Source organism: Pantherophis guttatus, chromosome 4, assembly GCF_059756535.1.
Source record: "Pantherophis guttatus breed Tessera chromosome 4, ASM5975653v1, whole genome shotgun sequence".
Taxonomy (NCBI): Eukaryota; Metazoa; Chordata; class Lepidosauria; order Squamata; family Colubridae; genus Pantherophis; species Pantherophis guttatus.
Window position 1 is genome coordinate 37,440,275 of NC_142066.1, and position 17,498 is coordinate 37,457,772.

General features: G+C 32.9%; 2 protein-coding genes and 1 pseudogene across 2 annotated transcripts; all 3 read right to left on the reverse strand.

Annotated features, from left to right (window-relative positions):
• Positions 1-5,089: 5,089 nt before the first annotated feature.
• On the reverse strand, positions 5,090-5,928 carry LOC117668963 (olfactory receptor 14A16-like; annotated as a pseudogene).
• A 2,782-nt stretch (positions 5,929-8,710) lies between these two features.
• Positions 8,711-10,577, reverse strand: LOC117668893 (olfactory receptor 6M1-like). Its single transcript, XM_034422947.2, has one exon. It carries the CDS (start codon positions 10,575-10,577, stop codon positions 9,582-9,584), a length of 996 nt encoding a protein of 331 aa, XP_034278838.2. The 3' UTR covers positions 8,711-9,581.
• Positions 10,578-16,095: 5,518 nt separating this feature from the next.
• Positions 16,096-17,022, reverse strand: LOC117668758 (olfactory receptor 4D1-like). Its single transcript, XM_034422820.1, has one exon. The coding sequence runs from the start codon at positions 17,020-17,022 to the stop codon at positions 16,096-16,098; it is 927 nt and encodes a 308-aa protein (XP_034278711.1).
• Positions 17,023-17,498: the final 476 nt, after the last annotated feature.

Below are 17,498 nucleotides of genomic sequence, written 5' to 3' on the forward strand. Positions count from 1 at the left end.
AACTTACGACAATAGATCATGAACTACACTCCAAAAGCAATAAAGATTGTTTGTATTTACCAAGTAAAATTGGTGGATGTGGTTTGTTGCAACTGAAGCAGGCTGCGGAAGATGAAATCAGAGGTCTAAATGATTCCACAAAAGCAAACAAAGAGACAAGGCTAACAAATATCTGAAAGGAAAATATTTTGAGTGTTACAGAATCAAAGGTGGCATATAAAACTGAATGGTTACAATGGCTAATTAAGCATTACACAGACAGATGAACCTCTACACAATTACTACCAAGAAACAAATTAAAGGTAAGAAGAATAAGAAAATGACTTGGCAGTGGCTTCAGATTAGATATACGAAGTAGGAAACAGAACATGTTAAGGCTTAACATTTACATCACAAGGACATTTACCAACAAATGTTACAAAAATGTTAAACAAAAAAACACCCTGAAAACAACCCCAAGTGAAGATTATGCAGAGAAAGATAATTCTAGCAAATGAAGAAAAACAAATGTTATTTTAAAATGTAAATATAGACGCTAACATTAAAGAAACTTACAAAGTATCAATATTTAAAAAGGGAAAGAAGAGATTATGGAATAAAGAAACATTTTTTTCATAACTCTTGGAACTATCGAGATTTATAACTACTAAATTACAAAAACAGTTGGCAAGTTTAGAATTATTTTATCTCACCACGTTTCCTTGGAAATACATGTATATTATGACAGAATTTGGAAAATTCTTGGGCTTTTGAATGAAGTTTGAATTGACTCTAAAACACTAACATTTGTTGGGGATTCTTCAGAAGAAAAATAACAATAACAACCTGACATAAATGTATTTTCTGTATTCATTCTTTTCCTGTACTACAGCCTTTTATATTAACTAAAACTGTAGGTGCCCATAACCTTACATTTTATATGTTGGTGCTATGGAAGGGTGTTATCTCTATTTTTTTCCCCTTGAAATATTGGTAATGCCAGTATATTTGATCATGTATCATCTTTAATATAAGAAATCTATGCTATGGGGAGCTAGTAGAAGTAGAAATAATCATGTTTTCCACTATACCTCTGAGAGTCCATCCTTTGAAAAGATTCCAGATTGCATGATGATGACTGGATTGTAAATTACCAGACAACAACACTGTTTTCCATATTTTCTGCAAATTAAATGTTTTCAATCTAATTTCAAAGCCCTGTTGTAAATTTTGGCCCATCCGTTAAGTAAATAATTTTCTCAGAGCTGAACAGGTTATGGTATACCATAAATGCAGTCTTTGATTTCTATAGTACACAAAGACTACATTTATGGTATACCATAACCATTGAAGTTTTAGTTCAACTCTGAGAAAATTATTTACTTAAAAGATGGGCCAAAATAGCCAAATGGAAGCTATGATTGCATGTCACATTATCACATAATATCACCTTGTTTTTCTGAAGAATGGATCAGTTTCTAAAATACAAGTAGGAAAAATATATTTAAGATAACAAAGAATTCACAATTAACTTCAGGGATGGAAACTAATTAAACTTTTCATAACATTACTTATATTCACCGCCAATCAGAAAAGGTATTTATAAAGATGGGAAGCCTATTTAATATATTTGTTATTAAATTGAAAGGTCCCAGTTGAAGAACTATCAAACACTTGGTTTGATCAATTCACCAGATACCCATGTCTAAATGGAACTTTATCATTTCAAATTAGAATTTTAGATGGATAGATTATTTTTTCCAGTTATGATATTTTCTTGAACTTGAAGAGCAAGCTGCTGAAATAATGTGTACAACAACAGTTGCCTTTATCTGAAGAATTATTCACATACTCTTTTTCTGACCATGCAGTAACGTGCCTTTGAAAGAGCTTTTTCTTCTTTTCTTTTAGTCCAAATAGAACTTTCTGGTTCTTATTATAAATTTCAACTCATTTATACGACTCATATTACTAAGGATCCTTGAGGTTAAGCCATATTCTAGAATATGGAATATTCTTTCCATATTCTAGAAAGTGGATATTCTCCACTTTCTTTTCCAACCTTTCTTTTCCACTTGATCTTTTGACAGAACACCCTTTAGGCTTATCCAGGCGTTAGTCTGCAGGCACTTACATTCAGAAACTGTGGCTTACCTACTAGGAGGCTGGAGTATTTCTTCCTTCAATCTAATTACAGTCCCTAAAATTGCTTTCCCTTGCTTACATTAGTTAGCCTGGAAGTTTAAAATTTAAGTCTAAATTTTAAGGGAGTAAGGAAGTTCCTTGCTTCTCAACCTTTCTGGATTTCTTCACTTGATGCCAGAGGCTTCTAAAATGAAAAGGAAAATACAAACCCTTCCTTCCTTCCTTCCTCCCTCCCTCCCTCCCTTCCTTCATTTTAAGATTTATAGACCAACATCCTCACAAGTAAGGAGTTCCTTTTTTGTGTGGTTCATCCCTACTCTATCATTTCTGTAGCCCATCTTCCCACATATGAGAGGGGATTCTGGAAGATTATTTGCATTTATTTTGGTTTGAATATCTGAAATTTTTGCAGATTGATGCTTACTTTCTTCTATGTAACCACTAATTTCTTAGTTAAAAAAAAAGATTATAGTTAATTATCAAAAACATGCCAAGGCTCCATGACTCATCTTTAGCATTTCAGAAATAGTAATAATAAAAAATGGAAGTAGTAGGCAACACAAAATCAAAGAAGCTGGAAAGAGTATAGGTTGGAGCTGGGAAAGCCAGGTGATACTCTCATTCATTGCTGGGAAGGATGAGGCAGGAACTCTGCATATTTTTAGAAAACTTGTTTAAATATCCATATAGAATTAGATGATCTTGTTCAGTATGTATGTGGCTAAAAACCATTATTCCATACCTGAAATAAATGTAAATAGGTTATGATAAAGTTTTGTTTTGAAAATTGTAGAATGTTCATTTAATTGTAGAATAATCATTTGTCTCCTCTTCTTAAGGCTAAAAAACTGAACTTCCTTCAATCTTTTGTTGTAGGACTTAAGTCTCTGATCATTGCTGGTGCTTCTTTTAATTTAATTTAATTTAATTTAAGTTATTTGAATCCTACTTAAAGTCTGTTAGCAGAACTGGACGTCACAATGAAGACTTTGGTTAACAATTGCAAAACTATATAAATGTATTACTTATCAAGATTTAGCAATGCTAAATTTGCCCCCTGCCCAATCTTTTCATAAAGGTCTGAAGACCTGACTTTGCCAGTTGGCCTGAAGACCCAATACATCACTGGAGGTGACAGCTGTACTATCTAGTTGACTTTACCTCAGGGGTGAAATCCAGCAGGTTCTGACAGGTTCTGGAGAACTGGTAGCAGAAATTTTGAGTAGTTCAGAGAACTGGCAAATACCCTGTCTGGGTGGCCCCAGAGTGGGGTGGAAATGGAGATTTTGCAATATCCTTCTCCCAGGAGTGGAGAGGGAATGGGGATTTTGCAGTATCCTTCCCCTGGTGTGGAATGGGAATGGAGATTTTGCAGTATCCTTCCCCTGCCACGCCCACCAAGCCATGTCCACCAAGCCATACCATGCCCACCAAGCCACGCCCACAGAACCAGTAGTAAAAAAAATTGGATTTCACCACTGCCTCACCTTCCCCTGCACATCTGTTTCCCTTCCTCTCGTCCTTTTAATTTCATATTATTGTACTTCCACTGTTCGTATTTTATTATTTTATTCATTTGCTATTGTTATTTTTACATTTTTAATAATTTTTCCTGTTTTATTGTTGTAAGATGCCTACAGTGTCCCCACAGGCAAATCGGTAGCAAATAAATTTAACAAATAAATAAAACTTTTATTGATGCATCTTAAAATTACATTTCCTTTTTGATATTGATATTTATTAATGCAGGTTATTTCATGGCTGGAAGGCAAAAAAAAAAAAGAACATCATAATCCAGCTTCTCTAATTGTAGGCAGGCGTTTCTAGAGTATATGGATAGCAAAATTTAGAGAAAGTGCACAGCATTTTCAAGATTGACAGCAGTACTAGATTTGGTGGCATATTCACACTTGGTAGGTTTGGTGGGAGAGGAGATCAGGTTCCAAAAATTGACAAAAAAAAAAAAAAACCTCCTTCAAGAATTTTCCAAACAGACACTAGAAGCCAACAATGTTTTGAAGACACATCCATCAATAAACTTCCATTTAGAAATATGAAATTGAGAGACAGAACACAAGGTAAAAAGTCAGTCTTTCTTTTCCAGTTTTGGATAGGGGTGAGGGTGAAAGCCAAACACAGGAATTTGAATGCACATTTCTCCCAGTACAGAGACATGGAAGAAGAAGAAAAAATAGCTGCAAATCAGTTTGGACTGCTTCACAACTGATAGTACTGGCGGCACTGTAAGTGTATTGGGAACGTCCTTTTTGGATGTAGTGTGCTCTCTGTGGCTGATACAGCTCTTAAAGATGCTTCAAAATTTCTTCAAAAAGCTACAGCAATGTGCAACAACCATAACTTGGATAACTGAAAATCTCCATAGACATCCTTCCTGTAATGACATATAGATTTAACCTGTCCTATATGTTAAAATGCAGAATTTGGATGCCTTGATTCATTTCAGGTGCCTGACATATAGAAGCTGACTATTATCTTGTGAATTTTCACCTTTAAGTAATACAAGACTAGGTCATGACAGTTAATTTATTTATACACTTCAAGTGTGTATCTTACAGAAAGGGAAAACACTGCAATTTATTGAGTTTTTATTATTCTGTAAATTGTTCTAAGAAGAACAAAATTAAATGTCTATCATCTAACTATTGGTTTTCCATATACAGTTAGTTTTAAAAATAAAAATCAAAGCTTTGCTTTGCTTTGCTTTGCTTTGCTTTGCTTTGCTTTGCTTTGCTTTGCTTTGCTTTGCTTTGCTTTGCTTTGCTTTGCTTTGCTTTGGAAACCCTACATTTATGTGGAAAACATTATGTTTGTATTATTTCCATCAATCATTTCAGTTGTTTTCTCTACCAATTTCATAAACGTCTCTAGAAAAGCTTTTGAGATGATTATCCAAACTTTACCATTTTAATATTTTTATCAGGCATTTTTTTTATATCTTTGTTTCTCAGGGTGGAAAAACTGTATATAAAATGGCAACTATCATATCCATAGGAAAAGAGGACCAGGCTTTTGGTCTCAAGTAAGAGAATGAAGTAGTGCTAACAAAGAATGAAAAAACAGTAAAGTATGGAATGCAAGTGGGAAAGACCTTGTACCTGGCCTGAGTAGGCTGAATCTTGAACACTGCAGAAAAAATGTAAGTGTAGGAAATAAAAAGCAAAAGCAAAATGAACCCACAAAGACAACAACCAAAAGGAGCCATTGGTTTGCTGTTGTATCAGTGCAGGGCGACACCAATAACTCTGGAATATTGCAGAAAAAAATTTCAAGCATATTTGAGGAACAAAAATGTAGGCCCCATGTATTTGCAGTATGTACTATGCCATTGATTGTACTGCAAATCCAAGAAGTAGCTGCTATCTGAAAACAGGCATTCCAGTTCATGATGAGCCTGTATTGCAATGGGTAGCAAATTGCTACATAGCAGTCATATGCCATGACTGTGAGACTAAACAGTTCAGTACCTGTAAATGTGAGAATCCAGAAAGCTAGGGTGATACATTCAGAAAAAGAAATCTGTCTCTTGTTTAAGAAAGAATAAAAAATGGATTTGGGAACAATGGTAGAAATATAACTGAAATCCAGAAAGGATAAATTGACCAGAAAGAAATATATAGGGCTATGAAACTTTGGGTGCTGGGCAACAGTTACAATGAGGAGAATGTTCCCTGTTATGGTTACAAGGTAAATGAGAAGGAACACTATGAAATGTAAAATTTGTCATTCTCGGACATCAGAAAATCCATGAAGTAAGAATTCTGTTATAGCTGTTTGATTGATCATTTTCTTTCTTAATCAAAAATTCTGAAAGGAAAAAAAAATATTAGGAAAATAATGTTTTCCTAATGTTTTAATTCTTAATTCCTTTGTTTTAGTTCTTTTTTCCTCCCAATTTATAATCAGTTTTGTAACTCTTAAACCTAAATATAAAGACTAATAGCTAATAAATTTAATAATAAATTTAAATTTAATAGTTAATAAATTTGACAGGAATTCAAAAATGGAGTAGTTCAATCATCCTTACAATCTTTAATTCAACCTGAATTATTTTTATGAGATTACACTGTTTATGAAATTATTTTTATTTGAATAAAATCAAATATTATATTTTTTATAATAAAAGAATAATTAATACTTGTTATTTAATATAATGCGATTGAGCCTATCTGGAATTTCTATAAGGTAGAATCTAGCGTTTAATCAAAAACATATGTCTAAAGATAACCGTAACCCCATTTTTTTTCAAAATAGATTATTTTATCATTGTTTTATTCTGTTATCAAACAAATAAAATACAATTAAAATACATTGATTTTACTGATTCAAAGATCCAGGCCCCTTATCATATTTGTTGCTATGCACTTTCCAGGGTCACAACTTTTTTTCTTCTTTTTTGTATTATGTTCTTATAAGTGCAGTTAAAGTGTAGTATCATCTTGCCCCTATCCTCTTTTATGCAGTTTAGGAATGTATTGGCCTTTTTGGCAGCTGCAGAACACTGCTGGCTCATACTTCTGTGATTGACCACTAGAACTCCTAGATCCTTTTCACAGTTATTGCTGTTGACCCACGTACCATCTATTCTATATCTGTGAATTTAGTTCTCCACCCCCCCCCACCAACTGTAAGACTTTACTTTTCTCACAACTGAATTTCATTTTATTGAATAGGGCCAAGTGTTCAAAACTGTCAAAATTCTTTTGGATCTTGAACCTATCTTCTAAAATGTTGGCTATAACCACCAGCATGTGTCATCTGCAAATTTGATGAATTCCCCTTTTATATCTTTATAAAGATCATTGAAGAGTTCTGGGCCTAAGACAAAACTTTGTGCCACCCTACTGCATGCTTCTCTCCACAAACTGAATGTGGCTGGTCAGCCAATTACAAATCCCTTCGGTGGTGATGCTGACTACTCCACATTTTTTCTATCTTACCAAGATGTAGGCTGTGGTCTTTTTTGTCAAATATACTTCTGATGTACTTTTTTGATTTGACAAATATATTTGCATTCTATAACAGGCCATTATTTTCAAACTGGTATGGCAAAAATAGAGAAAATGAAGTTAACTATTAATATAGTTATCACACAATTTTCAATTGTAAATGTAAATAATTAAAAGTAAAATCTTAAATCCTTAAATGTAATTCTATATTACTAAGTTTTGTTCAAATAAAAAAAACCCAAATAATTAGATTTTAGAATAATTAGAATTTGAAACACTTTAATTTTGATCCCATAATATGAAAATATTTTCTTTCTCTATAAAACCTATATATTAGTATACAGTTAAATTTTCAATGCTTGTCCAAGTATCATACAAGTGTATTTTCCCATCTCTGTTCTTTTCAAAAAAATCGTCTGGATGTGTTAAGGAAAAAAACAAAATAAAATCTTTCTTCCTTTAATAAACTACTCACCCACATTATGTACAAAAAGTTTATTTGCAGCATTAGCCATTAATACTTTTAATACATTGTACGCGCATGTGCAAAGTTTCTACGCATGCGCAGAACTTAAAATTGTCTCAAAAAAGCAATGTCATGATGTCCACGCAGATGGGTGGAACCTTCCGCAGCTGCCGCTATCAGTTCGCCCTAGCCAGATAGAACCGGCTGAATTTCACCCCTGGGTAGTTCTTGAGAAGATCTGACTGTTTTCCACAAATAAGAAAGAAAGTCCAGTTGCCTCCTGAAAAAGCACCTTTGGGACCACCATGACTTGGATGACTGAGAATATCTACAGACTTTTAACTCTACAATCTGTGATGATCACCCTTTGAATGGTGTGGGAGTAGGAATAAATTTCCAGAGAAAAAATTGCAGGAACTACAGGAACCAGCACTACTCAGGTGACCCTGAGGACACAGATAAATCTCCAAGTACTTCAATAACCCTCTAAAAGGATGTTGATTACCAGCTGTCTGCAAGGAATATAAATCCTTCCATTCCCCACTATCCTATCAGAGCTGAAAAAGCTTCTTGGATGAGAAGCGAAATGTCTTCAAAAGGAAAAAACAAGAAAGTCCAGTTGCCTCCTGAAAAGGCACCTTTGGGACCTCGCAATCCTGCTAACTATTGATCATGTTGCCAATACTCAATCAAAATATCTCAACAACTAACAGAATAATGTTACTTTATATTATTAACAAGTCTAGAAAATGAATCAATTAACTCAACAGGTGGGCAGAATTTGTCAAAATTGGTCCTAAAATGTTATCCATTACAAGTATGGAAAATAATTCATTTATCTGTAGTGTGAAGAGATCACCCTTGACTTTAAAATATCTTTCTTTGTCTTTTTTCCATTCCTAACAAACAATTATGTTTCTTTGGTCATCATGAAATTCATAGAACCATAATTCTGTACTTCAATATATATATATATATATATATATATATATATATATATATATATATATATATATATATATATATATATTTCAATTCAATTTGTATGCAATAGCAGGTCATCCAGATTTCTTTTTAAAATAAATTTTACAAAGGTCACCTGAAGAAGAATATTATACATCAATAAACAATTATGTACGATAGGCTCGTTGTATTTTATTTTATTTTATTTTTTGCAAAAAAATGGTCTTCCAGTGTTCTCAGGGTATGAAAATGGTCTGACAGTAGGAAATGGATGAAGTCTTCAGCTATTTTATCATATTGTTAAATATGAACTATGTACTGCAATGTTGCTATAAATGTTACCATATTTGTATTTGTGTCACATAGAAAGATAAGAATTTTATAATTTCTGATACTGCAATAGACATTTTGTCATTTTGATGAAAAATTTAGTTTCTCCAAAAATCTGGGTATAAATATGTAAATGTATAAATCAAATACTATGTGTACACTTGTAAATGGCCTAAATTTGTATAATTTACTTGAAATATAATTTTTGGATCACATAAAAATGGATAAATATGTAATTATATGGTATAGTCATTGAAAATAATGGGCTTAATGAAGACTAACTCATATGAAATAATCGTACCATTTGATTGAGGATTAACAGAAAAAAAGTATTTTTTTTCCTATTCATAATTTTTAAAGTTTTTTATATCTACTCCAAGAATGATGTTACTTTCTTCCCATACACAAAGATTAATTGAGTTGGGAATATTGAACATCCTTCCCTTGCCATTCCTTTTTTGGACCCCACCCCCTTCGATGTCAGAACTTTGAGTCATCACAACTTGTAGGATGCTATTGGTAGAGTGGAAAGGATTTTCAGTGTCATGTAATTCCCTCCAATCATCATTGATGGAGGTAAATATGAAAGTTAACTTGCTCCTGGACAGTGAATAGTTGCACAGGAATAGGCACTTCTGAATTAAATGGAGTCAGCTTCTAGATAACCTTTACAGAATTGTAACCTTAAATGCATGAGGACATTGAAACCAACTCTCTTTGGGCATATCCTTTCATTTGGTTTCTACTCTCATGCAATGTAAAGACGCATTCCCCCTTTTTAGAACTTTGATGTTAAGCAGTGGGGATATTTTCTTGCTGGTAAAGTGTGTCAAGGCTTCCTTAACTTGCTTGTTTCTCAAGCTATAAATGAAAGGATTCAATAGGGGGGTTATTACTGTATTCAGAATGCTGGCCACTTTGTTGAGGTCTAATGAGTGGCTGTTTTGTGGCTGAACATAAATGAAAATAGAACTTCCATAGAAAAGAATCACTACAATTAGGTGTGATGCACATGTTGAAAATGCTTTCTGGCGGCCTTTGGCTGAGGGGATGTGAATTACTGTTGCAATAATAAAAATATAGGAGATCCCTGTTACCAGCAATGATCCTAAAAGGAGCAAGGCTGAATTTACAAAATTAATAATCTCAATAGTTCTTGTATCAGAGCAAGCCAACTTTAGAAGAGGATCAACATCACAAAAGAAATGGTTGATGGTGTTAGGACCACAGAATTTCAACTGGCCTAACAAGGTAGTTGGTGTGATCACGACAAAATAACCCCACATCCAAGAAGCAGCTAAGAGTTTGATGCAAAATGATGTGTTCATGATAGCGGTATACCTCAGTGGATTGCAAATGGCAATGTAACGATCAAATGACATGACTGCTAAGAGGAAGAACTCTGAGGAACCTGCTGAAAAGTAGAAGTAAGCTTGCAAAATGCAATTTTGAGAGGAAATTGATTTTCTTTGATTCATGAAGTTGACTAGCATTTTAGGAATAACTGTGGTGGTGTAAAGAGTCTCTAAAAAAGATAAATTGGCAATAAAGATGTACATTGGGCTATGGAGGCTGTGATCACACCATACCAATGTAATAATAACAAGGTTGCCCAGCAAAGCAATAGTATATGTAATGCAAAAAGAAGCGAAGATCAGAGGTTCCAGTCTCTTAGTTGCAGGGAATCCAAGTAGAATGAATTCTGTCACAGTTGTCTGGTTCTTCATTATATTGTCAGCTGATGGAATCAACTATGAATGGCTCCTTCAGTTGTGAAACTTCTAGATAACATCAAGAAGACATATTCATTATGAGCAAAAGAATCATAGATGTATATTATAAAAAAACAAGGACTAAATTTCTAAGGAAACTATTTACAAACATCTACCTTAGACTTCCTTAAGTATATATTTTCCCATGTATTATGTCTTATTATACCATTTAACAATAAATAGAAGTCACATTTCTGTTCACATTTCTGTTTCCACAAAACCTAATCCATCCAGAATTATAGGAACTTTATTTTATATTAATTATACATACATATACATAATATTTCAAAGCCTGCATATTTTAAATATCATGTAGATTAAATTGTGTTGACACCTAGGTAAGTGAATCTTTGCTAATTATCATAACTATTGAATATTGTGGGATCAAAAAGAAAATGCGAAAAAAATCATATTTCATTTATTATAGATACCATCCATTCAAAAACAAGCCACACTCCCTTTTTTGTTTCTGGTCCTTGTGACTACTTTGATTATCCTGTGATTAAAGATGTCCTACAAGAAAAAAAGGAAGTTGCATCAGCTGAAATTCTATTTTCAATGCAAATATTAAAGAACAGAAAATTTGATGTTTCTTACATCCCACTATGTTATGTAAGATGTGTTTCAGAAAAAAAAATGGTCCTATTACTGCATTTATAGAAAAGAACATTTTTATATGCATTTGATAAGAAATCAATTGATCTATTTTGCTGAATAACTATGGAATGTTTATTAAATATAAATATTCATATTGATTTGACAAATATAAATAAAGCCAGTTAATTGTAATATTTAAGACACCAAGTTAGAACCTAAGACACTGTCAATTTTAGACCCTTAAGCACAAAGTCAGCTGAGTGACCTTGGTCCAGTCAATCTCTTTCAGCCCTTGGAAGAAAGCAATGACAAGCCACTTCTGAAATCTTGCCAGAAAAACTGGAATGATTTTTGTTCCAAAACCCAGGAAGTTGCCAAAGGTCAACTACGACTTGAACACAGAATAAGCAAAAAGCAAGCAAGCAAACAAACAAATAAATAAATAAAATCTATCTTATAAATTGGTTGACAAAAATCTTTATATAAGGTAACATGTGCAGGAAAGCATGAATATTAGTAATAAAAGTTTTCTACAGCAACCTGCTTTAGGAAAAACAAGTCTACGATCCAAAATTATATAAAAATTGTGTATAAAAATGTGTACAAGTCCTTTATCTATGTTCTTAAAATGACAACTGATGTGGACACCAGACAGAACAAATTTAAGATAGGGGTGTGCATGGGGAGAAACTAAAGAAAAGTAAGTGTGTTAATTTCATTTTCCTCTATATTTCACTTTGCTATGCATAAATTATATACAGTTATATTGCATTCAAATGCAATACAGAAAAACTTAACATAAATTATTGTATGGATTTTTACACATATATTTGTCATATATGCATATGCGTTCCATATTGATCTTATATTCAAATTCAGATCTAACATCTTTGATTAAACTGACATCTAAAGTATTGAGTCTTTTGTGAGAAATTTAATGGCTGTTGTCACTAAATAAACTTATCCATTGATTAAACAATGTTTTTGTTTATTGTTTAAACAATAATAGTTGGTCAATAAATCCAATTTTCTTTCTTACATAATTTACTGAACTATGAAATAACCAATCATTGACTGGATTAATTTAATATATTAGTCTAAAAAGTGGTTTGCTGATCTGTGGCACAATAATTTTTTATGAAAAAGTTTAAATTGCAATAAACTGAGACACAAAATGATTTTTTCTAAAAATCTATCCATCACACAGTTTCTCCTTCTTTTCTTACACATGCCTGCACCCACATAGACATATATTTATTGTTCTTTGCTCAATTGACTATTTTTTACAGTAGTGCAAATCTTACATAGCAGCATTGTTTTTCGGTAATAAAACTTAAATACAATATAAATAACATTTGATTATTACTTAGCGCTCAGAAGTAGAACATTTTCAATGTTTCACAAGGAAGATATGATGTATTACGTTTTAATGACAATTTGTAGAGGAATTAATATTTTTGAAATTGTGCTGTTAGATTTCTTATTTGTAAAATTTGAAGTTCAATATTTACCTGTGAGTTGATGAAATTAAATCTTCAGTCATAATTTATTTCTATAATCAATAGTAAAAATGCTAAAACATATCTAAATACCAAAGCAAGAATAACCAAAAACTTAAAGAAGATCAATTAGATATCAATAGATCAAACAGATAATGTAAAGAAAGGGGGGGGGAAATAATTTTTTAAAAAGCAAAAAAAAAAAAAAATCCCCTTTCATCAAGTGATTGAAATAATATTTCACAAAAGTCTCATTTTTTAAAAAAAAAGTTAGTTGAAATAATAAATAACTTACAATATTATTGATGCTAATATGATAATTTCCCATTCTTCATCTTTGTTGTCTCCCTTTATGAGGATTGCAGGAACTGGGAGATACAAACATCCTTTTATTGGTTCAAATAACTTATCATAGTATGTTGTAAGTTACTACTTTTCAAACTTCTTTCATTGTACTTCCCTGTGTACAGGGAACACTATGAACAGAACATTTTGTTTTGTTCTATGTACAGAACATAGAAATATTTATCTCTCCATGTGTATATTTCTGTATAAGAGAGAATTTGGAATATCTTGAAAAGTTTTGAATTATTGATTGAAACAATTACAAAACTGCTATCCTAATGTGGCTATATTTGTGTGTTTTTTAATGATAGACATTGAACTCATATCTACTAGTTAAAAATATATGGAAAAAGTTCTTAACTGAATGATTCCCCCAAGAATAAATTAGATCACCTCTGCAATTATTCATACCAAGTTGAATCAAGATCACCACATACACAGTAACAAAGAAAATATGGCATTGTTGACTTTAAGAGTTGAGAATTGAGTTTTTGCCCAGTGTAACTTTTTCCCCAAGATATAATAATAATACATTTAGAATTACCATCCAATAAAATCCCAACCTTCTGACATGTTCTGATGCTGCTACTCTGTATTTTATTTCACACCAGATTATCTGGGGTTATACATACTATGAGGCCACAGCTCATAGTGATTGTTGTTGCATGTGAAACATTGTTTTTACATGCATCATAGTTACTTAAAATCTGAAGAAAAGGATAAAAACCACTAAAACTGCAGCAAATTGTGGCAAGAGTCACTAGTTAAATTCTGTTTTAAATTCTTTAATTTATGTGATTTATGACAAACAAAAAACAAAAAAGCAATGTATTACTGAAGAATAATACATTCCGGGGATGAATGAATATAGACTAAAGTTTGTTCTTAAACAACCAACTTTGTGGACAAATTTATTGGGTGCATGTAAAATTAATCTTGCTTGGACAAGGAATTTTGGACTGATCTTCATAAAATAGTGACAAAATGATTTATTTCATTATATCTTGCCTCCTTCTGTTGATATCTCTCTCTCCCTCCCTCCCTCTCTCTCTCTCCTCCCTCCCCCTTCCCTCCTCCCTTCTCTCCTCTCTCTCTTCGGTTGATCTCTCTTGCCTTTGCTGTAAATTCTAAAAAGAATGTTGCCACATAGGCAAAGCAAATCTGGTCACATTTGAAAAGCATCTTCTCTCTTCTCCATTAGTTTGTGAAAAAAATTGTGGAGTAGTTTAAAATTGTAGCACAATGTAGAACCCATTATCAATAGTTTGTTTCAGGAAATACGGAAAACTACATGAGCTATTGTTAATATTATTATTCCTATTTTATTTAGTTATATAGTCTGGAATTTACTGTAAACTTCAATTTTCTGTTCTAATATTCAGGGCAACTTACAATATTGAAATAAAATAATTAAAACCAGTAAAGGCAGTGGTGGGATTCAGCCAGTTTGCACCACTTTGGAAGAACTGGTTGTTAACTTTCTGAGCAGTTTAGTGAACTGGTTGTTGGAAGAAATCATTAGGGCAGAGAACCAGTTGTTAAACTATTTGAATTCCACCACTGAGTAAAGGAAATAATTAACCATTGCCAAAAGAGATGTATGTCTACAATCTTCATAAATATTGGGAGAATGGGAGCCAAACAAGCCTTTTTAGGGAATACATTCCACAGCCTAGGATCCAACAGGAGATCATATTAGGTTATTTATCTAAAAGTATCTTCAGGAGGGTCTCTCACACTGGTTCATAGATGGAAAGGAGGTTCCACAGATAATAGGACTTTAGGCTTTAAGAATCAACCTTAGCATCTACATTTTTAACAACTGATATTTTACCAGCTGGTATTCTAGTACCATGCAGCTCTTTAAGTAAAGACATCCTCTAATCTGTGTATTTTGAACCAGCCAGTCGCCTAGCCACTACTTTTTATTCAAATAACAACTTCAAAGCACTATCCAAAGGTTACAACTCCTTGAGTCATAACACAATAATCTAATTAGTTGTAGCCAGCTTGGAAAGGGTCACTGTTGGCATACTTTTTATAATTGCACAAATACGCTATTCACTACAGACTCCATATTTAAATCCAGTTGCCCTCAACACATTTACATCCTGATCTTTCTGAAGGAGTATGGCCCTATTCAGGACATACTTCATCTGGTCCCAGAATCTAGTCATTCTTTATCAACAACAGCTCTGGCATATCAAAATAACATTACAGCAGGGTGTAATAAATTTGAAAACTGGAAATAATGACTATGCCAGTATCTCAAGATTTAAGCTATCATGTTTTCAGAAAAAAATAAATAAGAAAAAGTATAAAAATAGCATCTTGTATCTGTTAGGACATTTTTGTCTGAGTATTGATAATGGAGAGGGTTCTCTGGTACCCTTCTTAAATTGGAATGGAGTTTCTCTTTTACCCATCAGGCTATCTTTAGAAAAAAAATATGTAGGACTTTCTTAACAATTATAATTTATTAGTTTGCTATCAACAGAAATTGTTTTCCCCCACTGAACTTGTAAGATTCTTCTAGGGGGTAAAGTAGGGATGGAGAAGAATCTAGATATCAAATTTAAGTTGGAGAAGGGATAAAGATTACATGATAAATGAAGACCCAGAGGGTAGGGCAAAATCATACAATTTTTAAATGCCAATAACTAACTTTATTTCAATCTTGCACTATATTTTCTAATGTAAAATTTCAGGAGACTCAGAATGGATTCACAATTCTTATGCAATCCTAATAGTAGGTGATAGTAAACTCATAGGGATAAATTTGGACTGGGAAAATGAACTAGATTTGACTTACTACATTCTTTCCAGTGTCCCAACATCATTTTATATTGTGATGATGAAAATCGAATGCAGTATTCCAATTGTCCAATTCAAGCATTTGTCCAGGAATATAGCAAAATGAGTCAGCATGTTTTCACCTTCTCCTTCTTATATATTACTAATTTAAAGAGATTAGCCACAGAGTGTGGGATTGAACTTTAAATTGTCCTGCACGCTCAATGTGGTGCTTCTATCTATTTAAACAGATATAATTTTTTAATGAGCTTCTTAATGGTGATTTTAATCTCCTTATTCCGAAGGGTGAAGATCATGGAATTCAGCATTGGGGTCAAAAGAGTGTAGAGGACTGAAACAATCTTGTCTGCTGGAAATACCTTGAAAGGGCGATCATAAATAAACATCCCTGGAACAAAATTCAAACTCATAACTATGATCTGGGAAGCACAGGTGGAAAGGGCCTTGTGTTTGCCTTCTATTATATGCCTCCTAATCTTTACTAAGATGGCCGTATACGACATAAGCAAAATGAAGAAAACTAATGTGAGGAGAAGTCCACTATTACAGACCATTAGAAGCTCAGTTGTGTATGTATCAGCACATGCCAGCTTGATGAGTTGAGGAATGTCACAGTAGAAATTGTCCAAAATGTTGGATTTGCAGAAAGGGAGCTGAAGGAGAATTCCAACCTGGACAATGGAGTGAGCAAAGCCACCTAACCATGCTCCTGCTACCAATCCTATGCAAATTTCTTTCTTCATGATAATTAAATATTGCAGAGGCTTGTAAATAGCAATATATCTGTCAACAGCCATTGCAATTAGTAAGAAAATCACTGTGCCCCCTGTTAAGTGAAAGAAGAAAATCTGTATAATGCACCAATTGTAGGAGATGGTGTGAGTGTGAGAGAAGAGATCCCACAACATTTTGGGTGATGTGACAGAAGATTCACTGATATCAACAACAGCCAAGTTAGCAAGCAGGAAGTACATGGGTGTATGCAGAACAGGTGTGAAGAACACGGTGATTATAATGGTGAAATTTCCAAGCCAAGTTGTAATATAGATGAAAACAAAAAGCAGAAAGAGAAGCGACTGCACCCTAGGATTCTGGGAGAAGCCTAGGAGAATAAACTCCACTACAGCTGTTTCGTTGTTCTCCATTTAAAATCTTCTTAATGAGTTTAAGTATTTTGCCCCTGAAATAGTTAAGAAACATTGTGAATTATGTCAATTTTCCCTGAAACAATTCACCAACAATGTCCATTACAATACATATTATATGTTAAAAATATTTTCTTCTCATATCAAGTCAAATACTATCAAATTTTCTTTGCTATGCATATTTCAAGGGTGTAGAAATCATACTTTGTAACTAAAACAAATCTTTTTTCCAGAGAAAAAACAAACAAGACATATTATTTTAGCTTATAAAAGCTAATAATCTACCTTTAATGTAATTTATATTATTCATTTATTTGGCTTCATTTTTGGCTTTCTTTTCGTAAAATAAATCATGACATGGTATCATATGTCATGTATTGTTATTCATCTGAGGTGATATTTACCTGCTTCTAAGAACATCTAAGGACCAGATTGTTTTTACTATGTCTTTATACATAAAACAATAGAACTCAAAG

Coding starts and splice junctions, on each gene's coding strand:
- LOC117668893 (XM_034422947.2), bottom strand. CDS start 10,577: ATGAAGAACCAGACAACTGTGACAGAATTCATTCTACTTGGATTCCCT.
- LOC117668758 (XM_034422820.1), bottom strand. CDS start 17,022: ATGGAGAACAACGAAACAGCTGTAGTGGAGTTTATTCTCCTAGGCTTC.